At 33.5% G+C, this 26259-nt stretch overlaps 2 protein-coding genes and 1 long non-coding RNA gene across 3 annotated transcripts; 1 reads left to right on the top strand and 2 right to left on the bottom strand.

Moving 5' to 3' along the window:
• The first annotated feature begins 9336 nt into the window (after positions 1 to 9336).
• Positions 9337 to 11460, top strand: LOC114315694 (Pentatricopeptide repeat (PPR) superfamily protein). The gene has a single exon (XM_028262319.2). The coding sequence runs from the start codon at positions 9422 to 9424 to the stop codon at positions 11213 to 11215; it is 1794 nt and encodes a 597-aa protein (XP_028118120.2). The 5' UTR covers positions 9337 to 9421; the 3' UTR covers positions 11216 to 11460.
• An 8860-nt stretch (positions 11461 to 20320) lies between these two features.
• Positions 20321 to 24460, bottom strand: LOC145793903 (uncharacterized). Its single transcript, XM_082876797.1, has 5 exons — positions 23419 to 24460; positions 21550 to 21922; positions 21311 to 21438; positions 20850 to 21006; positions 20321 to 20663 (listed from the first exon to the last, which is right to left on the bottom strand). The coding sequence occupies exons 1-5, from the start codon at positions 24458 to 24460 to the stop codon at positions 20321 to 20323; spliced, it is 2043 nt and encodes a 680-aa protein (XP_082732923.1).
• Positions 24461 to 25567: 1107 nt separating this feature from the next.
• LOC114305504 (uncharacterized) lies at positions 25568 to 26013 on the bottom strand. The gene is made up of 3 exons (XR_003644393.2): positions 25966 to 26013; positions 25778 to 25859; positions 25568 to 25678 (listed from the first exon to the last, which is right to left on the bottom strand). It is a non-coding gene; the product is annotated as an uncharacterized LOC114305504 (long non-coding RNA).
• Between the last annotated feature and the right edge of the window lie 246 nt (positions 26014 to 26259).

Raw genomic sequence — 26259 nt, 5'->3', positions numbered from 1 at the left:
TTCAAAAATTAAAAAAAAAAAGAAAGTAAAATATGAATATAATATAATTATCGACAATGCTAGGTAGCTCAAATTTTTGTGGCTCAAATGGTTCAAATCTGTCAAAACGACGTCGTTTTGACAGATTTTGAGTGTAAAACGACGTCGTTTTGACAGATTTAAGCCATTTGAGCCACAAAAATTTGAGCTACCAAACATTTTCCTATAATTATATTTCACACACTTTTATATTTATTTTTTCTTTCACTTTGTAAATTTCTTTTCAAATCTATGAACCAAAATTATGTCTGAAGCAATTTTGTTAAATTATGACATGGGCCTAAGTACTTTTGTCATTATTGATCAAACATGGATGGCTTTTTTTTCCTTTGTTTTTTTTCAAACTTTTTTTTTTCAAACACAATATGTCGGTCATCAAAAGACACCAAAAACTTTTATCATTCATCAAAATAAAACCATCAGAGTTCTATATCCCTAGAAGTTATTGGTTGGTAATATGACGTTATATGTATTGTGATTGGTAAAAAATTGTAGAATTCACTATTTTAATGTTGGAGTTTTCTTAAGTGTGCAAATGCATACTATGTGCCACTTACACAAAAAGTGTAAGTGTAAGGTGTAAGTATAAGTGTAAGGTGTAAGTGTAAGGTGTAAGTGGGTTGCACATGGTGTGCAACCTCAAAAAAGGTGTAAATGTAAGGTTTAATTTTTTACAAAAGGTGTAAGTGTAAGGTGTAAGTGTAAGGTATAAGGTGTAAGTTGCACACCATGACCAAACCCTTTTATGTTAGGTGATTAGAGAATGTGAGAGATTATAGAGATTTGTAATCGGCCTGTAATATGCTTACGTAATGTCCCAGGATCAATTATTCATTTTTTTATATCCCACTATCACCAAAACTGTGAATATTCTTTTCTTGAAGGAAAAAAAATAAAAAATAAAAATCTATTTTACCCTTGTAGTTTGATCCTAGATCACCATATTTTATGATATTAAAAAATTGTGCAAAAAAGTTTTCATGTAATTTTAATCAGTTTACACTTTACCTTCATATTTTTTTAAGAGTTTCGATTTAGACCACTAATACATAACTTTTAAAAATAGCTCTAATTAGTGCAAAAAAAAAAAAAAAACAAAAACAAAAACAAAAACAAAGACAAAGGCCAAACTATCACATCAATGTTGGGGTCCATATGATGTCACATCATTAATAGTGTATTATTGGTGTTGAATTAGTCATTTGAAGCATTTTTCTTCATTCAAATTGACAAAACTTGGACATGGGTCTAATTTGTGAGTTGCCATAAATTTTTTTTGAAGAGAATTAAAATTTAGCTTTTTGATTTTTTAATTTTTTAAAATTATATCACTTTTTTACTTTTTGCATGTTTTTTCAAAAAAAAATTAAAAAATTTTACTTTTAACTTACTTTTCAAAAATCAAGGTACAATGTAAAGAAAACATATGTCCTTATCTTCAAGGAGTATTAAGATCATTAAATATTTTGTTAACAGAGTTAACAACACACTTTAGCCTAAAATTTTGAGAATTTTTTTAAAAACTAATTTAAGTGTATGAGGTGAAGTGAAATAGGACTAAAGGGTAAAGTTCGCATCCAAAAAGGAAGTTTCTATTTCCTCCAAAGGCTCTCCACATGCACTCCCGTACCCACTGTACAATTAGCTAATGTTAATGCATTGTATTGTACGAATGGAGGTGTTTGGTCCAGATCATACAAACCACTTATAATTTTTTTTTGGGAACAAATTATATTAACTGTTCTTATAATTTAGGTGTTATGTTATTTTGATTTTTAATTTTTTTAATTATGACACATTTAATCTTGAATTTTGAATCTTATTTTAAATAAGGACAATTAAAGATATTATTACTTAATTTTAAGGGTAAAGTCATTAATTTGATAAAATATAAATTAATTTGACAAAAATAAATGTCAAAAAAGTATTTTTAAATTTTTAAAAATTATTTTTACCTACTAAAGATAAAATTATATAAAATTGATAAATCTTTTAGATATTTATTTATTTATTTATTTTACCAAATTAATTTTTATTATGTGTAATGGGTGGTTGTTTTATTTTCATTAAATTAGTTTTTATTTTTTCAAAAGTCAAATGGTGACAACTTTAATATCATTACTAAATCAATCCATTAAATAAAAAAATTCAAAACTAAAAATATTTCATATATTAAATATATCGATTATGTATTAAAAATCTAACAATTACCTATTACATGATCATCATCCAAACACATAATAAAAATTAATTTGGTAAAAAAAAAAAAAATAAAGGTGCAAAAGATTTATTAATTTTACATAATTTTATATTTGGTGGGTAGAAAATATTTTTAAAGATTTAAAAATATTTTTTTGACATTTGCTTTTGTCAAATTAGTTTATGTTTTATCGAATTGACAACTTTGCCATTGAAATAAAGAAATAGTATTTTCAATTGTCCTTATTTGCAACAATATTCAAAATTTAGGGTCAAATGTGTCATAATTAAAAAGTTAAGGACCAAAATGACACGAGTCCTAAACTATAGGGACTATTAGTATAATTAGCCCTTTATTTTAATTTAAGATTTTGCGTTAAATTATTTGATACGATTTTTGTTTATATTTTATCAGTTAAAAAATATGATTTTTAGAAGTTGGAAAAAGAATACTACTTCAAACACTTTGCTTGTTTTTGGTTTTTCAAAACAACACCGCTACGGAACTCGAAAAATCAAAGGTTCAAATGGCTCGAAATCCCAAAACGACATCGTTTTAGGACTTTTTTTTATTCTCTTACCGGTAAGATAATATTTTCCGTACCATTCAAGTCATTCGAGCCTCAGTTTTTCGGGCTACGGAGCATTTCTGTTTTCAAAAACACTTTTTAGAAAATTTGGCTTTCTTATTTTTCCTCTTTTTTTTACTGAATTTTTTTAAATATTTTAGGTAATTTTTTAAATTTTCCGACACACCTAACATAAATACACATAAAAAGTATAATTTTTGTGAAAAAATCTTTTAAAAATTCACTAAATACCAAAAATATAAAAAAAAATAAATATGAAAATTTAGTATATTTTTCATATTTTTATGTATTTATTAATTTTTTAAAATATTTTTTCACAAATTTTTTACTTTTTAGATAGATCTGAGCAAGCAAGGTGCATATAAAAAAATAAAAAAATACTTAAAATTTGAAAAATATTCACTAAAAATTAAAAAAAAAAAGAAAAAGAAAAAGAAAAAGAAAAAGAAAAAGAAAAACAAAATAATTTTTAATTTTTAATTTAAAATAACCTCCATCAAACAACTCCAATGTCATGCATCGACGCAAGCACACATATTTTAATTACATAGATGAGGAATATTAATAATTTGATTGAAATATGTGAATCACATTTAGGTCTTGTTTGGCAAGTGAATATTTTAGCTTAAAAGTTAAAATGTTACTAAAAAAATTAAAAAACCAACAACTTATACCACAAAGTTAAAGATTCCCTTTTCTCTCTACTTTTTCACATTTTTTCGTAAAAAATCAAAAAATCATTCCAAACATACTAATTTTTTTATCGCATATTTTAACAAATATATTAAAAAATTACTAAAATAGTCTATTCCCAAACGATGCCTTATTTTATCTAATTGTTTTATGAAAAATTGTTCATTCACATAGTTTCTCTCCCAAATCCTCCCAAATATGGAGTAATCAAAATTTAAAAAATTGACCCACACTTCAATATTTTCTCTTAACTCTCCTTATATGCATTATGCCTTACCACCTCATTCAAGAAATTTAATAAAAATTATTTGAATTTAGCATTGCTATTATTTTATATGATAATAACACCTACACATTTTATTTTTGAATTCAACTATTCTCTAGCCCATTAAGCTCATTTGGGAAATGGGTTAGCTTTTTAGTTTTTTTGGTTATTTTAGTCTGGGGCTAAAAAGCCTAGTTTGGAAGGGCTTTTGACTTTTTTTGGCTTTTTTAGTTTTTTTGTGAAAAAAATACTGTAATGATTATGAGTTGGATGTGATATTTTGTCTTATTGAATTAAAAAACTTATTTTATTTTTTGTGACTATTTTAATAAAAAAAAACCTCAAAACCAACTTCCCAAACGGAGGTTCAGTCTAGTTTATGAGACCCACCATATGACCTTCTTCAATTATCAATTTGGCGTGTAGATGATGCATAAAATTTTCTTTTTAAATTAATTTGATAATTATAATTATATATAATCATTATTTTTGCCTTAAAAAAAATTGTTTTAAAAAAAATCAACAACTATGATTTTACAAATACATCATTTACTTTTTTGAAGATAAAAATCATAAAACTATATAGTTATGACTAGTTTTTTTTTATTATTTTTTTTAAAAATTTCTATTAATTATCTACCCACTAAAATTTGAAAAACAAACATAATATTAATAGACTATCAAGGTAGGTTTGTGATGGGTCCATGGATCGGGCGAAAGGGCAGCTAAATTCTTATTTTCCTTAAATAATTTTTCAAAGTTACTTTTTCAAAATCTTTTAATTTATTTTTGCTAACTAGACAGAGATTGAGGACCAGAGACCAGTTTTGGTAAAAGAGTGGTTGTGTTGTGTTCGATAGCGATATATCGTAAATATTCAGGCCTTTAAGGGGGTTGTGAAAATGCTTTTGCTTTGCTTGGAGTTCAATCATGGAGGTGAATGGTTCTATCATTTTCGTCAAAAGTGCTTATAAAAACTTTATTTCACTTTTACTTTCACTTTCACTTTCACTTTATGTATAGTTTTAGAGGCAACTTGTCTCTAGACGGTGTGGTTAGGTCGGGAGGCCTATTACAGATCTTGTTTTAACGATTTAAATTATTTAATGTGTAAAATTTATTGAATGTTTTATTTTTATAAAAAATTATGTTAATCGAATATTGATAGTTACTTGATTGGGTCAGATTTTTGTTAATAATTTATTTAAAAATTATATTTACCGTTGACAAAAATCTGATATGATCAAGTAATTATCGATATTCGATCAACGTAATTTTTTACAAAGATAAATTACTCGATAAGTTCTACCCATTAAGTTGTTTAAATTATCAAAACGAGACCCGTAATAAATTTTCACAAATCCAATAATATAGTCTACTCTGATCACGAATTGGAGAGAAAGCTAATCCTATTTTTATTATTTTTATCGGATATGACAAAAGGGTATTTTGTTATTGGGATCCATTATTATTATTATTATTATTATTGAGAGGCTACTACCAATCTTGACCTTTTTTGTGCTTTGACTGGTGGTAATACACACGCGTGTCCGACGTTATCTCTTGATTAAGGTCGAGTTTAGTAAGCTTCCGTTTGGGAAGTGGGTTGGCTTTTTATTTTTTTGGTTATTTTAGTTTGGGCTATTTTAGCCTGGTTTGGGAAGGGTTTTTTGACTTTTTTGGCTTTTTTTGTGAGAGAGGATTGTAATGATTATGGATTGGATTTGATGTTTTATTTTTTGTGGCTAAAATAGCCTATTTTGTTTTTTGTGACTATTTTAGCCAAAAAAGCCTGGGCTTTTTCTTGCCAAACGGAGGCTAAGTTGAAAAAAAAGTTTAAAAATTAAAAAGTTATTTAAAAAGTTAAAAAGTTATCCTTATTTATTAAAAGTCAAAAATTATGATTGTATAACTTTCAATTCTAATTTTTTCCTACATACTAATTTATGCAATTTTTTAATACACATTTTTCTATAAAAAGTAAAAGAGTTAACCCAAACATCCATATTTTTTTTCTCAATTTTTCAGTCTAAAAAGACAAAGAGTACACTTATTTAGGACACCCCAAACAACTCCTAAACCAACCTATTTTCTGTACATTTTCATGTTTAGATATATGCTTCGTATATTTGTTTATATTTCAAAACTGCTTTAGCTGTGGATTAGAAATTATAATAGATTTACATAGCTTTTTATCTTTGTGAGATAGAGGGCGAAAAATGATGAATTGTTGTTCTTTCTGTAGATTTTATATTGGAGCAGTGGTATCCATAATATCGTTTTTTACTTAATTTTTTCACTTTCAATAACATTTTGTTTTGCCAAAAAGATAGGGTCCCATAATTGATCCGTATAGTAAAAATTAAATTGATGAAGTTTGAAATTTATGAGTAAAATGAATTTGAACAATTAATTCTTATTTCTAAATAAATTTTAAGTAGATTATTTTGGGTTTATAGCCTTATTATTTGTTTGATGTTTATGGGCCACACACATAATATGTGTACATCATGGTTTGTGAAAAAAAAAAAAAAAAAAAAAAAAAAAATTGAGAAAGAAACAATTTGAAAAGAAAAGGAAAGAGAAGCTACTCCCAAACTTTTGTTTTTGTTTCTTATGGAGCTATCACGAATATGATTGTTGAGTTGATGATAACAAAGAGTGGTAGATGATGTTGCAGATTTTAATCAAAATTTTCCCTTTGCTTGTTTTATTTATAAAATTATATAATTACAATTGTTAGACTAATTTATTTATTTTAGAACGATCAATACATATAAACTCACATAATGAACTCATAAATCAATTTAATGATGTCTATAATAGACTCTTTGAGTCCAACTGGATGGTTAGAAACAATTTATTTTCAACTACAAATTTGTAAAAGTACAATTATGGCATTGTTTGGGAAGTGGGTTTGGAGCTAAAATAGTCAAAAAAAATAAAATAGATTTTTTAATAAGACAAAACCTCACATCTAATTCATAATCATTATATTTTTTCTCTCACAAAAAAATCAAAAAAAAGTCAAAAACCCTTCTCTCAACCTAAGTTTTTTAGCCCCAGACTAAAATAGTTAAAAAAAATAAAAAAACTAAAAAGCTAGCCTACTTCTCAAACCAAACCTATATATATGTATTTTTAGTATAAGTGAAAATTATGTTATGAGACACAACACTTATCCCAATAATATATAATTCCATAAATCTGTAACTACTTACCTCATTTTTTAATTAATTTGTACTTCCTCTAAACTTTTAAACTGATTCATAATTCCTTCAAAATTTGAAGATGCTAGTGGATCACCTAGACTAATGATGGAATGATTCCCTTTAAATGGAAGCAATTGTAAGAAAGAAAGAAAAGGCAAGACAAGAAAAGATAAGAAAGGCAAATACAAGAACAAAAGGACATTAACTTCAAACTTTATAAAGGGGAGAAAAAATGATAGGATCATCATGAACTTATACCACATGCTATGCTAGTATTATTAAAGCAAATTGACAGAGACTCTGATTAGACTATCCTTCCTAAAGGTTGATTTTTTGATCTGTGTTTACAGCTTACAAGAGAGTTATCATCATTGAAAAAGAATGAGTTTCACTCTTTCAACCTTTAGGTGGAGCCAATTATTAGCTAAGAACCACTATAGCAATGAATCATCATTGTCCTACTTGTGAGTTTTGTGCTTATTGTATGATATGATTCATAATGATTATGTGCTCACTCCACTGGAAAATTTTGAGAAAGCAATTGTGAAAAAAGTTTCAAGTACATGGCTGATAGCACCCACTTGACAAATTCACACCCCACTACAAGATAGACCAGCAGGCCCAATTAGAACCTAGCCCAAATTTCATATTTTCTCAAATTGTTCATTGAATTTCGTTTTCTAGCAAGCATGGGCTACTTTGCAGCCAGCCCACTTACAGAATTGATGTTGTGTAGTAGTGGTGGGCAAACGACATAAAAAATTAGTGAGCTAACTTTTGTCTCTTGGACCATCTCTAACGCTGCATTTAATATTTTATCAAATTTGAATTTGGCAAAAAATGATAACTGTTTAACCTCCAACCCTTTCATTAAATTCACATCAAATGAGGGATAAACCAAAACTTTTATCAAACGAAAGGAGATTTTCATTTTTCATCAAATTTAAATTGTTATCGTTGGGTCGGACATCTCCCCGGATGTCCACTCATATGTACACTGAAGAGCAACTTTGATAGCTTTTTTTTATTTATGTCTGAATGACCTCTAAGGCATCTGCCCGGATGTCCTTCTGGATAATCGAGGATATGAAAAAATTTGATGAAAATTTTAATTTTAATATTAAAGTGAACGGTATCAAATCAAATTTTTACTTAAATTTGATAAATTTTTTTTATTTAACATTGAAGATATTTTTAAATCTACTATGTAGTGTTGGCAAAAATAACAAAAAAATGTCTACTGTGCGGGGAAATCCCACATCGGTCTGTGAGGGACTGCTTTCCCACCTAATAAGCTGACTAGCTCCTTTACCTAGCATGAGGCCTTTTCCCCAGTGGGGGAGGAACAAAACCGTAAGGCGGGTTTACGCCAAAGCGGACAATATCGTGCGAGGCGCAGGGAGCGGCCGCTTCATTTGGCGCCGTCTGTGGGAACTCCCTCCAACACTAAGATGGATAAATCCGGTGTTAGAGCCAGTCAGCTGGGGGCTTATGTGCGGGGAAATCCCACATCGGTCTGTGAGGGACTGCTTTCCCACCTAATAAGCTGACTAGCTCCTTTACCTAGCATGAGGCCTTTTCCCCAGTGGGGGAGGAACAAAACCGTAAGGCGGGTTTACGCCAAAGCGGACAATATCGTGCGAGGCGCAGGGAGCGGCCGCTTCATCTACTATGTAGTCTTATAACCGCAGCATGGGAATTCTCATTTATTTAATATCATCACGTAAAATCACTATTAATATGTACTCCTCGTGAACAAAATTAATTTAGACTCTATAAATTAAGCTAGTTCAGTTCTCAAACAAACCCAATTCATTTTGACCTCAAATAACCAATTCTATCAACTTAGTTTGGTTCATACCTGAACAAACCTAAGAATTGATCATGTGTATCTTATGCAAAATTTTGTACATAGAACTTATTATGTTAATCTTTGCCTTAATTATATATGATATAATTTATTTTTTTTATAAACTATTTTTTTAAAAAAAAGTTTTATAATGAGCATTTATAAAATTTTAAAAACTAAAATGAAATAGCAATTTCAATCCTATTCAAATGGATGATTGGCTTAATTTTAGATTTAAAAATTTTAAGTCAAATAAAATTGATTCAATTTTATGAGAAATTCTAGTATACGTCTCTTTAAAAATGATATAATGTACTTTTAATTATACTATTTCTTCTTTAATAATGATATTATACTCATAAATTTTTAATTATATCTCATATTATATTTAATTATAATATATTTTTTTAATTATAACTTAAAAAATTAAAATTACACCATTTTTATTTATGGTTATAAAATGGCTATCGTGTTTTCTAATTTTATATATGTTTGGCTGCTTGACCGGTAAATCCTCTCTCTCTCTCTCTCTCTCTCTCTACTACGTGTATTTTGCGCAGATGTTGAATTGTCCATGAAAGTGTCGAACCCAATCTTCAACAACCGAGCTATCCAACTCTTACAACAATGCAAAACCCTAGACACCCTCTCACAAGTCCATGCCCAAATGATCACAACTGGTCTAATCCTCCATACCTACCCACTCAGTCGCATCCTCCTCTTATCCTCCACTCTAGCCTCCTCCTTATCCTACACCCTCACCATCTTCAACCAAGCCCTTAACCCATCAATCTTCCTCTTCAACACCCTCATCTCATCCCTCACCAAGAACCTCCACAAACAAAAACACCACACCCACATTGCCTTCTCTCTCTACACTCACATTCTCACTCACACCACCCTCAGACCCAACAATTACACCTACCCATCTCTCTTCAAGGCCTGTGGGTCGTACCCCTGGCTCGAACAGGGTCGAGCCTTACATACCCATGTCTTGAAATTTCTTGAACCCCCATATGACCACTTTGTTCAAGCCTCATTGCTCAACTTCTATTCAAAATGTGGGAAAGTGGGCATTGCTAGATATCTGTTTGATCAAATTACTCAGCCAGATTTGGCTACTTGGAACTCTATATTATCTTCTTATGCTCGAAATGCTAGTGTTAATTCTGTTAGTGACATTAGTTTGTCAATGGAAGTTTTGTCTTTGTTTAGTGATATGCAAAATTCTCTAATTAGGCCCAATGAAATTACCCTTGTGGCCCTAATCAGTGCTTGTGCTGATTTGGCTGCTCTTAGTCAAGGTACTTGGGCACATATTTATGTACTAAAGAACAATCTTGAGCTAAATCACTTTGTGGGTACTGCTCTGATTGGTATGTATGCAAATTGTGGGTGTCTCAATTTGGCAAACCAGTTGTTTGATCAATTGCCTCAAAGAGACACATTTTGCTATAATGCAATGATTAGAGGGTTGGCAATTCATGGTTATGGATATCAAGCACTTCAGCTTTTTGAGAAAATGAGATTTGAGAGATTGGTTCCAGATGATGTGACAATAGTAGTTACAATGTGTGCTTGCTCGCATGTTGGATTGGTGGAAGAAGGCTGCAATGTTTTTGAGTCCATGAAGGAGGTTTATGGGATTGAGCCGAAACTTGAGCACTATGGGTGCCTGGTGGATCTTCTGGGGCGAGCTGGGCGGCTCATGGAGGCTGAGGAAAGGGTTCTTGCCATGCCCATGAAGCCTAATGCAGTGTTGTGGAGGTCTTTGCTTGGGGCAGCACGGGTACATGGCAATTTAGAGATAGGGGAAGTTGCACTCAGAAACTTGATTCGGTTAGAGCCAGAGACTAGTGGGAACTATGTTCTTTTGTCAAATATGTATGCAATGATTGATAGATGGGATGATGTCAAGAGAGTGAGGAAGCTAATGAAAGTTCATGGGCTTGACAAAGTACCGGGAAGTAGCCTAGTTGAGGTTGATGGTGCCATTCATGAGTTCATCATCGGGGACAAGACACATCCGCGTTCTAAAGAAATATATTCAAAACTTGAAGAGATTTGTAGGCAATTACAAGTATACGGTCATAACCCAAGAATCAAAGAAGTGTTGTTTGACATAGAACAGGAAGAGAAGGAAGATGCCCTCTCATACCACAGTGAAAGGCTAGCGATTGCTTTTGCTCTCATTGCTTCTGATTCCAATGCACCTATTCGGATTATAAAGAACCTTCGAGTATGTGGCGATTGCCATGCTAGTACTAAGCTTGTTTCGAGGATTTATGGAAGGGAAATTGTAGTGAGAGATCGGACTCGATTCCATCATTTCAAAGATGGGAGTTGTTCTTGTTTAGATTATTGGTAGTATTACTTGGTAATGTTATACTTGAACTGGTCCAGAAAGTTTAGTTGCATTTGTAGAGGTTTTGTTAATTTATTGGTGAAATTGACATGTCAAAGTTTTGTTCTCCATATCTCCCACAAAACTAGGAGGGGCCTTTGCCTTTTATATTTGTAGTAGTTGATGAACAGGTACTAGTAGTGTAGTTGGCATAAGGTGGATTACAATTTTAGGATCATGATATCCAAGTTAGTGTTGGTTAACAACAATGGTGGTGTTTGGTCACGGGCTATAGTGGTGGTTGAGTTAACAAGTTGTTAAATTAAATTCTATGGTGGTGTTTGGTCACGGGCTATAGTGGTGGTTGAGTTAGCAAGTTGTTAAATTAAATTGGTTGCAATTTATTGTGGTGTTTGGTTATGTTTCAAAGTGATATTGATTACGACTCAATTGTGGTAGCTTTGATTATGAAAAAACAGTCTTGGATTATGCCTTAAAATAGTGTTAATTATGATCTAATGTGACTATAATCAATAATTAAGATATATATATATACACACTTTTTTAACCAGGTATGCGGGGTAGAGTTTCTCACAATTTTAAGGGCAATGGCAAAACTGGAGGAGCTTTTCTCTTCATCTGCTTCACTTGAATAATCAAATTATTTGAATTGAATTTGTATTTAACTCGTTAAAAATATATTCATTATGCAAACAAGACAAATTTGAACAAAATTTAAAACTTGTTAATTTTTTAAGCCAACTTTTATTTGTTTATTTTCTTTGTTTGACTTGGTTAAAGTTTGTTCGAGACGGACTCATTACGTAAAAAGTTAAATTTAAATATATTTTAAATTACGTTAAGTTTTTAAATCAAACTTAAATAACTTATTATTTGACTCTGGTTTATAATCCTATCTATCAGGATGAATATTAGGACATAAAATTAATTGATGCCCCCTCTATTTTTTCCAAACATGAATCATTTATTTGTGAGGTGTTTCATGTGAGCACTAATCAGATGTTTATGAGGCATGACATGTCAATGCCATGGATGGCACTCAATAAGTGTTTCTATAGCCACATGGATGGTGGGTCTGAACTCTGGCTAATGGATAGTGTGTGGACTGTGGTTCAAAAACAACTAGACAGTTGCTTGGCAATTTGAATTATTTTCTTTACTTGAAGCTAAGACTGTGGTTGGCTTATAGGCTTCATGCAACTCATGGAAAAACATAATTCTGGGTGGCTGTTTACAAGCCTCGTGCAACTCATGGGGGAAAAAATAAAATAAAAATATGAGAATTATTTTCTTTACTTGAAGCTAAGACTGTGGTTGGCTTATAGGCTTCACGCAACTCATGGAAAAAAATAATTCTGAGTGGCTGTTTACAAGCCTCGTGCAACTCATGGGAAAAAATAAAATAAAAATAGGGAGCTTTTTTGATAAATTTATTTTCTAAGAGCTTTATTCCATCTAACTCATATTCTTTTTGACTATTCCATTAGGTCCAATTTGAGATAAGAAGACCAAAATACCCTTTTCATCTACTTATGTTTCATTTAGTTCACATTATTTTCTTATATTTCAATAAGTCCTATGGGTGACATAATTACCAAAATACCCTTAATGTGAATGTTCACACCGTCAACGTAAATGTTCATATCGTCAATGTGTAGGGGCCCGGCCCATGTCGATCCTCGTGGGTGCCCGGAAAAATTCGAGTCGGGCCGGGTCGGCCCATAGGCCAAAAAAATAGGCCCGGCTCGGCCTGTTGATAATATGAATATTCACATTGACAAGTTAACATTCACATTGATAGGAGTGTAAAATTGGCCTGCGGCCCGTGGGCGGCCCGAAACCAGCCCGCCGCCCGGGGCGGGCCCGGACCGGCCCGTTCACAATGTGAATATTCACATTGACATATTAACATTAACAATAACATTGACAAGAGTGTAAAATTGGCCCATGACCCGTGGGCAGCCCGAAGCCCGGGCCCGGGTCGGGGCGGGCTCGGCCCGGCCCAGCCCGTTGACAATGTGAATATTCACATTGATATGTTAACATTCACATTGATAGGAGCGTAAAATTAACCCGCGGCCTGTGGCCGGCCCGAAACCAGCCCGCGACTCGTGGGCTGCCCTGGGCGGGCCCGGCCCGACCCGTTGATAATGTGAATATTCATATTGACATGTTAACATTCACATTGATAAGAGTATAAAATTAGCCCACGCCCTGTGGCTGCTCGAAACTAGCCCACGGCCCGTGGGCGGCCCGGCCTGTTGACAATGTGAATATTCACATTGACATGTTAACATTCACATTGATAAGATTGTAAAATTGACTCGCGTCCCATGGGCGGCACGAAGCCTGTGGGCGGTGCGGGGCGAGCCCGGTCCGGCCCGTTGACAATGTGAATATTCACATTGACATATTAACATTCACATTGATAGGAGTGTAAAATTGGCCCGTGGCCCGTAGGCGGCCTGAAACCCGCCCGCTGCCCAGGGCGGGCTCGGCCCGGTTCGTTGACAATGTGAATATTCACATTGACATATTAATATTAACATTGATAAAAGTGTAAAATTGGCCCGTGACCCGTGAGCAGCCCGAAGCCCAGCCCCGGGCTGGGGCGGGCCCGGCCCATTGACAACGTGAATATTCACATTGACATATTAACATTCACATTGATAAGAGTGTAACATTAGCCCGTGCCCCGTGGCTGCCCGAAATAGGCCCACGGCCCGTGGGCGGCCCGAGGCAGGCCCAGCCCGGCCCAGCCCGGCCTGTTGACAATGTGAATATTCACATTGACATGTTAACATTCACATTAATAAGAGCGTAAAATTGACTCGCGTTCCACGGGCGGCCTGAAGCCCGTGGGCGGCTCGGGTTTGGGTCCGGGCCTACCCCGGGTCGCGGGCGAGCTTTGGGCAGCGGACAAATTTTACACTCCTATCAATGTTAACGTTAACATGTCAATGTGAATATTCACATTGTCACAGGTCGGGCCAAGCCCGCCTCGGGCTGCGATCAGGCTTCGAGCCGCCCACGGGCTGCGGGCTAATTTTACACTCCTATCAATGTGAATGTTAACATGTCAATGCGAATATTCACATTGCCAATGAGCCCGGCCCGCCCCCGCCTGAGGTCAGGCTTCGGGCTGTACACGGGTCACGGGCCAATTGTACACATTTATCAATGTGAATGTTAACATGTCAATGTGAATATTCACATTGTCAACAGGCTGGGCCGAGCCCGCCCCGGGCCACCCACAGGCCGTGGGCGGGTTTCGGGCAGCCACGGGACGCGGGCTAATTTTACACTCCTATCAATGTGCATGTTAACATGTCAATATGAATATTCACATTGTCACGAGTCGGGCCAAGCCCGCCTCGGGCTGCGGTCGGGCTTCGGGCCGCCCACGGGCTGCGGGCTGCCCACGGGCTGCGGGCCAATTTTACACTCTTATCAATGTGAATGTTAACATGTCAATGTGAATATTCACATTGTCAACAGGCCGAACCCGGCCGGGCCGGCTCTGGGCAGCGGGCGGGCTGGCTTTTGGCCGTCCATGGGCCGCGGGCCAATTTTATACTCTTATCAATGTGAATGTTAACATGTCAATGTGAATATTCACATTGTCAACGGGCCGGACCGGGCCCGCCCCGGGCCACCCATGGGCCGCGGGCGGGTTTCGCGCCACCACGGGACGGGGGCCAATTTTACACTCCTATTAATGTGAATGTTAACATGTCAATGTGAATATTCACATTGTCAACAGCCCGGCCCTGCTTGTTGACAATGTGAATATTCACATTGACAACGGGCCAGGCCGGGCCCGCCTCGGGCCGCGGGCGGGCTTTTGACCGCCCATGGGCCGCGGCCCAATTTTATACTCTTATCAATGTGAATGTTAACATGTCAATGTGAATATTTACATTGTCAATGGGCCGGACCGGGCCCGCCCCGGGCCGCGGGCGAGTTTCGGGCCGTCACGGGACGGGGGCCAATTTTACACTCCTATTAATGTGAATGTTAACATGTCAATGTGAATATTCACATTGTCAACGGGCCGGGCCGGGTCGGGCCCGCCCTAGGCTGCTATCTAGTTTTATACTCTTATCAATGTGAATGTTAACATGTCAATGTGAACATTCACATTGTCAACAGGCCGGGCCGGGCCCGCCCACGGGCCGTGGGCGGGTTTTGGGCAGCCACGAGGCGCGAGCTAATTTTATACTCCTATCAATGTGAATGTTAACATGTCAATGTGAATATTCACATTGTCAACAGGCCGGGCCGGGCCCGCCCCGGGCCGTAGGCGGGCTTTTGGCCGCCCATGGGCCGCGGCCCAATTTTATGCTCTTATTAATGTGAATGTTAACATGTCAATGTGAATATTCACATTGTCGACGGGTCGGACCGGGACCGCCCCGGGCCGGCCATGGGTCGCGGGCGGGTTTCGCGTCGCCACGGGACGGGTGTCAATTTTACACTTCTATTAATATGAATGTTAATATGTCAATGTGAATATTCACATTGTCAACGGGTCGGGCTCGCCCCGGCTCGCGGCCGGGTTTCGGGCCGCCCGCGGGCCAATTTTACATTCCTACCAATGTGAATTTTAAAATATGAATGTTCACATCATTAAATTGCTAATCGTTCAAAAAATATTTATAAGGATATCAAAATTAAATATAAGGGCATAAGTGTCCAAGAAAATAGTATAAATCAAGAAAATGGACTTTATGGAATAAAACTATACATACATGGGACTAAATTTGTTAAAAAATTCCTTCATGGACTTCTTGGGTTAAAACACTTCTAAATTGGACTTATCAATAAAAATCCCATAAAAATATGATTAAACTATTAATAGGTCCTAATAGTTATACTTAATTCCCACCAAGTTCTATTGAAAATAAGTTTTGGTAAAATTGTCACTAAAAATAATTTTTTTTGTGACAATTTTTTACATACGTTGCTAAAAAATAACAATTAGTAACTTTTTTGTTATGATTTTTATAAATTGCCGCTAAAACTTACAATTAATGACTTTTTTTATGATAAATTTTTTTCATAAGACCTATTAGACAATAAGTTCACTTATTAGGATCTACACGTAAGTATCCTAAAAATAAAAATAACAATTGTGTCACGCAATTCTTATTTCGATCTCGTTGACACAGGAGTGGAGCTAGGATTCTATCTTGAACATTTATTTCTCAGCCACACCATTGATTTTAATTACTTTTTTTTAATCTATGGATTGCTGGTTTTGAGGCCTCATGCAACTCATGGAAAAAATTAATTCTAATAATATTATTATTGTTACTTTGATCTTGTTGATGCATCTCTCAGCCATGCCACGCAATGTGATTTTAATTTAAAGAAAATTACGTTTCAAGATAAAGAATTCAGATGCTAACAAGTAAATTTTGAGGTATAAGAAAAAGAATAATAAATATATTTATGTTTCATATAGATAAATAAAATAAAATGTTATTTTATAATTTATCAATAAAAAAAATTAAAATTTAAGCAGTAATTATTAACGGTTATTATTTTGTGAATTAACTTTCAAGTGGTTATAAGATTATAGGTAAATTTTTTAAAAATTATGAAGGATATTCTTACCCTACAAAAAATAAAAATTTCAATATACTAACTTCAACCTTTACTTTAAATATAGTATTATGCGTCCCTTTCGGGTTTTCAATATTTTGTTGGATTTTAGAGTAAATTACATTATTAGTCTCTTTAATTTACACGAATGAACACTTTAAAATCTCTAGTATATATATATAGTTGCAAAGTTTTAGATATCAAATTTTATTGGATAAATTGCAATTCAGTGTATGACAAAAAAATAAATTGCATTTCAGTGGTAAAATTTACCCATTTTAATAATTAAAGTATTAGATTTTTTTTTCATAATTTTGTAGTTTTTTTTAAAAAAAAATTCTCATTGATTTGTAATTTTTTCAACTTTATTTATAAGATCTTGTTTGAAATAATATGAGAAATTACAATATATACGCCATTAAAAAGGGTGTACCATATACATCTCTACTTATGTTATTTTTGTTTTAGTTATGACTAATTTTTTCCTTTGATTATGACATTATTTTAATTATAATTTATGAGATTTTTAATTATGTCTCATATTATATTTAGTTATGATATAGTTTTTTACAAAAATATTTGAGAGCTTTAAAGAAGCTCTAATGGGTGAAACCCACCCATTGATTTGATGTTTTGGTAGTTTTTTATTTATTTATTATTATTATTATCATTACCTTACCATCTCATTAGAATCCCTAGTTAGAGTCCCAAATTTAGAGTTATGTATCATTGTTAATTCTTTTAAAGGAATAAATATTGAGAACTCTAATTTTGAAATTCTACAAGAGTTTTAGTGATGTGGTAAATAGTGGCGCCCACATGTGATGCGACGTATGTGTCTATGTTTTTGTTTTTTTTTTCTTGCCACATCACTAGAACTCTAAAATTAGAGTTCTATATCATTATTGTTTTTAAGCTGTAATTCAAAGAATATAAAATTATATAAATTTTTTAATTATAATACACATATAATACATACTTTTTGAAAAATGTGTATCACAATATTCCCATAAAGTATAGAATAGACTGATAGGAGTTGTATGCCATCACAAATAAAAAAATGTTTTGGAGTTCTAAAACATGAGTTTTAAAGCAACTCTAAAGATGAGTCTTACTCCATTAATGTGATGTTTTAAATTTTTTTTAATTTTTAATTTTTTTTTTTAATTTTTACATCATTAAAACTAAATTTAGAACTCAAACTATAGAGTAGTCTAACATCACTCCATCACAAATAAAAACCTTAAAAGGATAAGGCAGAGATGAAGACAACTAGACAATGGAGACTAGTAAGTTTTGTTTAGGGGTACATTAAGGTCAACTTTGGCATGTTTAAAAAAAGTTAAAAAATCAAAAAATTATTTAAAAAGTTAAAAAGTTATAATTATTTACCAAAAAAAATATTAAAAAATTAATGTTATATACAAAATTACAAGACATATCTAACCGGTTCAGTGTAATGTGGCTGCGTTTTTTAAGAAAAATTGCACAGCTGGGGTGCAAGTTTAACACACTGTTGTTCAGCTTGTGGGGGCCCATCACGGGTCTCGTTTTGATAATCAGAACCGTTCAATATGTAAAACATGTCGATTACTATATGTTTATAAAAAATTACATTGATCAAATATCTCTAACTACATGATCAAATCAGTTTTGTATAAAAAAAAAGGATGGTGTTATAGTTAACGGTTGAAAAAAAACTAATCTGATCAAATAGCTATCGATATCGGATCAACGTGATTTTATATAGATATATAGTACTTGACGAGTTCTACACATTGAACGGTTCAGATTATTAAAACGGGACCCGTGATGGCCCCCACGGGCTGAATAGTACCGTCTAATGCAATGCCCAAAAAGTAGCCAATCATTTCTTAGCATCAATTCAGCTGAGCAGATAGTACGCAGATAGTACGGCCGTACAACTCACACTCCTAATATTCTCCTACACACTAATTTATACAATTTTTTAACACACATTTTTTTTCATAAAAAGTCAAAAAGTTAATCTAAATAACTATATTTTTTTCCTTAACTTTTTAGTCCAAAAAGTCAAAAAATACACTTATTTAGAACACTTAAACAACCCTAAATTGATGTTTTGTTTTTGAGTGGTGATTTAGAGCACTAAATTTGAAGCTCTAAAAACACCACTAATGAAGTGGCAATGTAAAGAAAAAAAAATAAAACAAAACAAAGGCCAACCTATCACATCAGTGATGGGATCCACATAATGCCACATCATTAATGGTGCATTAGTGGTGCTAAATTAATGATACGAAACATTTCCCTTTGTTTTTTTGGACCCAAGAATCTCCATGTGGGAAGTCCTCGGACAAGTCTCACATGGGAAAAAGTTCATTGCATTATTTTTCTCTCGTTTGCTAGATTTTATTTGATTAAAATAGTTGATAAAAATAAAATAGATTAAAATAATTAATAAAATAAAATGTTATATTTAATTTATAATTATTTTATTTTATTTTTTCTCTCATAAATTATCAAATTAAATACAAAAAAAAATAATAACTATAATCTCATACACAATTTTTTTAATCAAATTAAAATATTAAAAAAATCAAATAACTAATTAAAAATAGTAACATATTCCCAAGCGGCCTTTATGGGGTCTTCTCAGAACACCACGGTATAAATAATTTTAAGATTAAAATGCAGTTAAAATTTATACATATTATGTTGAAATTTATAAAGTTTGTGTCATTTTTTTGATAAAGATACTGAAAAAATATATTGAAATATTTTTTTTCTTAAAGAACTTACAACAATTTTGCTTGTATTACACGCTCTACAAAACTCAAATAAAATAACAACTCTCCCTAATCTTAATGCAAATTAAGAAACAAACATATAAGATTTAAAGTTATATTGCATATCAAAATATAAAAGGCAATAAAAAAAAGTGTAAACACTGAACAAAAAATAGAAATAAAGTTATACTCTCATACACCAAAATAGTAGGTTAAAACTTTACAAAAAGTGGGTTAAAGCTTTACAAAAGATGTATGCTTTACAAAAGATGTGTCACTAACATGTCATATACAAAAAATTATATTGTCATACACCAAAAATATGTATGCTTTACAAAAGATGTGTCAATAACATGTCTTCAAATATGCGTTTGCCCAAACTTCCTCCTCATTACTTTCCAAAAAGTCTTTGTATCAACTTTTATGTATCCCCAATGAGGAATATGCACAACAATCTGGTAATTTGTGGAAACAAAAAAAATATAGATTAGTACATGTGTTGGAAATATACATGTCAAAATACTTTCAGATTGAAATTACCTTATTACATCCACATCGAAGCAAGGTAGTCGTATTTCTCCTTTTAAGCTCCATAGATTTTTCGGTCCAATCCTACAAAAGTCCAAATTTCAAATTATTATTAAATTGAAATTTTTTAAAAAGTTATATAATCAACAGAAATAAATCTGCGTGGTTACCTTATAATAAAACGTTATTTAATCTGCATAGAATATTATAGCAACACTTCAGGATAAACAATATTTGTAGTAGAATCCAAATTATCTTTAGGAGGGAGAATACTTATACGATCAAATGATGTACATCTAGACAATGCCACATATAATTGCCCATGGCTAAACACTGGTATACGCAAATCAATCCCAACAAATTTCACAGATTGTCCTTGAGATTTATTAATGGTCAAGGCATATGCCAATCGGACTGGAAATTGACGTCTTGTCATTTGGAAAGGCATTTCTGAAGAAGATGGTGTCAAAGATATCCTTGGTATGAATACCAAATTGCCAAACTTTTCTCTAGTTAAAATTTGAGTTTCAATTATGCGAGTGCCGCACCTAGTAACCATCAATCTTGTACCATTACATAGTCCATCTTTCGGTGCAATGTTTCTCAACAATATTATAGGACAACCCACTTTCAACTCTAACTTAAAAGTTGGCAACCCAGGAGGATCCAATGAATTTAAATATTCATTAGGATATCTATTTGTAATGGTAGGATCAATTTCATTATCTTCAGACATTTTATCTGCTGCAAGATAAGTATATAATCTCCCTGGAAAGATATTCAACGCAGTAGTATTAATGTCACTGACATCATCGTTACGCGCAGACAGAATTGTGCGTTCAGTTAAAAATGTTGGGGTTGACGTCTCTATGATATTCAATTGTGGATAAACTGTAGAGAGTAATTCATTCAAATCTTAACATTTGTGTATTGTTGATGGAAGGTTAACGATTTTTTGAGGATTGGTCTCAATATAAAAAAAAGTGAAATCAATAAAAAAGTAAGTGTAAACACAATTTATTAATTTAAAATCTATATAATACAGGTTAAAGTAGTGTTACCTCCATCAAGAAATTTGCAAAATTAGCATTTTCATGGCCTTCATGATTCAAGCGCATATTCAAATCCAAAGTCAAGATATATATATGCTTCCATAGAACAGAGTGTCTTAATGATGCATTCACAATTTGCTTACGAACTCCTTTGGGTATAACTGGTAAGATTTGTCGAAAGTCTCCTCCAAGAACAACAGTAATACCCCCAAATGGCTTTTCACTATCACAAATGTCCCTCAATGTACGATCAACCGCCTCAACACAATGTCTATGTTGCATAAGAACTTCATCCCAAATTATGAGTTTTGTTTCTCTAAATAACTCAGCTTGTAATGATTGTTTGCTAAACCCACAAAGTGAATTTTCCAAGACATCTAACGGAATGGAAAATGTTGAATGTGCAGTGCGACCTCCTACCAGTAACAGTGATGCAATTCCAGACGAAGCCACAGTAACAACGATCTGCCCAAGGCTACGACATTTTAATGCAATCGTATTGTATAGAAACGTTTTCCCTGTTCCTGCACCCCCATTCAGAAAGAAAACAGTTAATTTATTTTGAAAAACTGAAGAAGTGGTTGTATTATAAGAATTCCGCTGTCCATTATTGAGACAATCAATAATAATTTGTGGATCTGCATGTTCTGCCTCACTCTGCAGTTGTTGATGTTCAACTATCAATCGATTACCAACTACTGCACTCCAATTTACAGTAGGTTGTGGCATGGGTGGGAAGTCAATTAAACTTTTGCCTGATTCATGAAGCATTTGATTCAAAAGATGGAGACCATAATCTTCAATTTGAGCCTCAGTTGGTTTAGAACTGACAAACAATGTACAAATCTTATGTGCAAGATCGTCACATATATGCGTTGAAAATTGATTCCATAATGCACATGGATTTAGTGGAGAGCACTGGGTGAGAATAATACTAAACAATCTCCTTAATTGATATCCAGTTTTTATGACTGCAACCTCTTTCAAGCATTGTATCCATTCTTCATCATCTTCTAAAAGTCCCTTTGCAATACATGATAATTTAAATGTATCATGCACAACATTATCGACTGTGCGTAAAGACTGAAACGACTTTGGTCCTTTGACAACGGTTAGTAACAAACGTAGATAAAATCTTTCACCACAATTAGGGCTAGCAAAGTACACTCTACCAATTGCATATCCCCTTTCTCTTGATTTCCATCTCTTTTTTGACTTGAGCCAAACAAAATGTTGTGGAAATTCTTGATAAATGAATGGACATTCATCTTCACTGGCAGCACAATATGCAAAGAAGCCAGTAAGAGTTGACATTTGTTGACCAGCTCTAGATTGAATCGTTTGTAATGACTTTTCTGGGTTAAAAACAACACGATGCATTCCAGGTAAATGAAGTGCCAATCGTACAACTATTGGCATCTCTGCATGCAAAGGATGACCAAATATTCGCCAAGCAGCTTCTGGAGGTCCAATATACCTTGCATCGAGATATTGTTGAATCTCATTTATCATTCCTAACACTATCGTTGTATGATCATAACCCTTATAAATGTACTTATGTATATACTTGACACATCTCATTCCGGCACAAACTTCCACATTTATATGACAGTTGAAAGTTTTGAAAGATATGCATTGTATGGTACGACATCCCTATTATCAACTTCTTGCCCTCTTACAGTATGTACTTGACCATTATTGCGACGACGATAGATAGGGTATCCATCTTGATCCATAGTTGTTGTTTCTGTGAAAGCTCGAAGGTATCTCTTAGTGCATCTACCATTTTCCATACATGGTGCTTGCGGATTTCGAGCACCACATGGTCCATGTACCATACAACATTTGATAATTTCAAAAAGCATAGGATCATCTTTTGGGTCTGAAAATTCTGCACACACCAATTTGTCTACTTGAGCACATGTCCGAATTTTGTCTGGACCCTTGAGAAATAAAAGTGTATGCATATGAGGGAGGCCTCGTTTTTGAAATTCAATTGTAAAAACATGTGCAACTTTATTTCCAAACACTTTATTTGTTTCTATCTCCTTCATCAAACATTTTCTCTTCAACTCAAAAACACGGGCAATTAAATCAGGACGATCAATAGGTTTTTGATATGGTAATAATGCTGAAGTAATTTCTGGCCAATTGGGATTTGCAGTCATGGTAAGAAAAATATCTGGGTGTTGGTTGTATCGTGTGATAGCCATTGAATCTTGAAAGATTTCAAACATATGTTTAGGATTACCAGTAAATGAAGATGGCAAAACAAACCTTTGACCAATTTGTCCAGGTCGCACATAATCTGGATCCATATCTGACAACTCTTGGTAAAGCTCAGCCCGAAGTTTCCCTTGATTAAGCTTGTAGTATGTCAATCGATTTTGCTCAGTTGCAGCCCAAGCATCTACCAAAAACTCTTGAAATAGTTTCCCACCTCCCAAAATTGTGGAATACTCTGTGGGTCTTTCAAACAAACGATAACTATAAAAATTCATTTGAGTAAGTCGATCAGTTGAAGGTCGATCATACTGAACATTCCACAATTTCAACTCAGGTTCCCATCCAAGCTCACCATATGGAAATAATAGAATATAATGTAATGGCAAGTATGCTGGGTGGCATTCATTAATTTGCATCAACTCATTATTTCCTCGGAAATGTAAAATAATATCTCTCATTCCATTTACCTCTGTTTCATCACCTGGTATTACAATTGCAATCTCATCTGTAGTTGGTAGGTTATACCGATGTCGATCAGTTGTTGAACTGTAATGAAGATGAGCAGGTAGATTGTGTCCTGCCGAGTCTAATTGATGTAAAATGGCATGAGCCTGGCGATATTTATCTACAAATGCAATGACTTGTAACAAACTATCCTGAATAGTTTTGAGAACATCCCTTCTCAAGTTAGGTTTTCTACGATTACGAATTTCTAAAGCTGAATAAGGGTCATAGACATACAGCTGAGCATAACTCGCATCCTGCCCTGGTTGTGGTTGTAGTGATCCTGTTCGATGTCGCAATTCCCCATGAATTGTGAATGATGTAGGGCCCCTTCCACTGAGTACTCTAGGATCCAATGTAGCACCAAGACTCGTAAAAGCATTGGCTACATTGTACACTCGAGTATAACTTCGAAAGGATTTTGATTGATCATTATTCCCATCATACAATGCCTGAAGTGGTGGAGGGGGTGTAATAAGTAAAGGTAGCCTAATCTTCCCTTCCAAACAGCAAGTTCCGAATAAGGGACGCTTTATAGATGATTTTGTCAATTTTTCATCCATCCAATGTAAGGCTGAACAATAAGGACATAATACATCCATCTTGCCAAGATAATGGCGGCAAGAATCTTTGTGTGCTCGGGCGCCAATTGATATACTCGTAGGCAGATCTTCTAATTCATCATCAGTACATAGATCTTGTTGAAGAAATCGATTTATAGGAGTAGACCTACAAATATTTGTGTATAAATAAAATTCTGTAAAACAAAACGGTATGAGTAGAAGTATGTATTGAAGATGTGAGAATTTGAAGATGTGCTTGAAGAAATCGATTTATAGGAGTAGACACAGTAGTTTACCGATTCCTTTGTGAATTTGAAGATGTGCTTGGCATAGAAAACGAACATGTAGATTGATAGGTAACCATTGTTCGTTTTTGTGCCGACTGAGAATCTTCAGTTATTGTTTCCCACTCCAAGTGAGTGTGATCGCGACGAATTGGTGTTAAAGAACGTTGTCTTATTTGAACACATTCTTCTAATCCCTCTTGCTCTCGTTGCAAGCATTGAAATTCAATTTTTTCACGCTCTCGCCGTGCCCACTGGGCCAATGCAACTTTTGATATTACATTATCATTTTGTGCCTAAAAAGAAAATATTTTATCATTGAAGCAAAATATGTGAATATTTTGTGTTTAAAATGAAACTATCTTCTTATTTCTTCCCTTTCTCTTAATTTTGTTTTCTATTTTATTTGTTTTATACCTTTAATAGTGTTATCTTTATTTCTTTTTTTTCTTATTTCTTCCCTTTCTATCTTCTTATTTCTTCACTTTCCCTTTCCCTTTCTTTGTTTTCTATTTTATATATTAAATAAGAATTAAAAACCTATCTTATTTAGTTTCTTCTTTCTTTATATATTTTTTCTTTATTTCTTCGTTTCTTTTTTCCTATTCTCTTTATATAAGTAGCAACTTATGGATGGTACATTATAAATGCACATGTATCCATGCAAAATAAGAATAAATAAATTTGAAAAACACATACAAATAATAGCAAGTTACAGGAAAACATATTACAATCATTCTACAAAAACAACATAAAACAATAAATTCATTTTACACACTCATATATTTTAACTATTCAAAATTTTGATTAGTTTTATATCATATTTTAAAAAAAGAATATATACCACTTGACATGCATTTGTCATTCTCTTGCCGGAAGGAGCCATATTTTCTTTTCCTTTAGACATTGGGTTGACCTTTTCTTTATCTTTTGCCTAACAAATATAAATAAAATATTGAAAAGATTAAAAAAAATCTTATATAATCTTATATGAATAAAATACATACAATGTTTGACTTGATTTTGTACTTACCGCACGAACACGGATAACATTAAGGTCGTGCTCATCACGGATGACCACACCAACATTTCTACATGGAGTTGTAGGAGGAGGCCTACAAAAATAGATTGTGAACAAATTAAAATCTATATAATAAAGTGGTAATAGTAAGAGTAAAAAATTCAAGATTGTCTTGGGTAAAAAATTCTTTTTCTTTTTACCAATTTGGTGTTAAAGAAGGTTGTCTTGGGTTAATACATTCCTTCGACCTTTCTCTTTCTCCTTCTCGTCGCAGGCGTTGTCCCAATTGGTATGCAGAACATGGCTTTTGATTTTTTTCACGTTCTCGTCGTGCACGTTGGGCCAATGCAGCTTTTGATAATACATTATCATTGTGTGCCTAAAATTAGAATATTATATAAGAACGTGCATAAAATGTGAAGATTAACTAACTTGCTTCTCTTTCATCATGTATTTTTTCTTCCTTTTAACTAATTTTCCTCTTCACTCGGTTA

This window comes from Camellia sinensis, chromosome 6, assembly GCF_055761805.1.
Source record: "Camellia sinensis isolate YWXY chromosome 6, ASM5576180v1, whole genome shotgun sequence".
NCBI lineage: Eukaryota > Viridiplantae > Streptophyta > Magnoliopsida > Ericales > Theaceae > Camellia > Camellia sinensis.
The sequence above is the reverse complement of the archived record's forward strand: the minus strand, read 5'-3'. Positions and strand labels throughout refer to the sequence as shown.

Bases quoted from the DNA above. Each gene is read 5' to 3' on its own strand.
- LOC114315694 (XM_028262319.2), top strand. From the start codon at position 9,422: ATGAAAGTGTCGAACCCAATCTTCAACAACCGAGCTATCCAACTCTTA.
- LOC145793903 (XM_082876797.1), bottom strand. From the start codon at position 24,460: ATGGATGAAAAATTGACAAAATCATCTATAAAGCGTCCCTTATTCGGA. The intron at 21,923-23,418 runs GTAATCCTAAAC...TTCATGAATCAG, and splicing joins TTTGCCATCTTCATTTACTG to GCAAAAGTTTAATTGACTTC. The intron at 21,439-21,549 runs GTTAGATGTCTT...TATGCAACATAG, and splicing joins CATTCAACATTTTCCATTCC to ACATTGTGTTGAGGCGGTTG.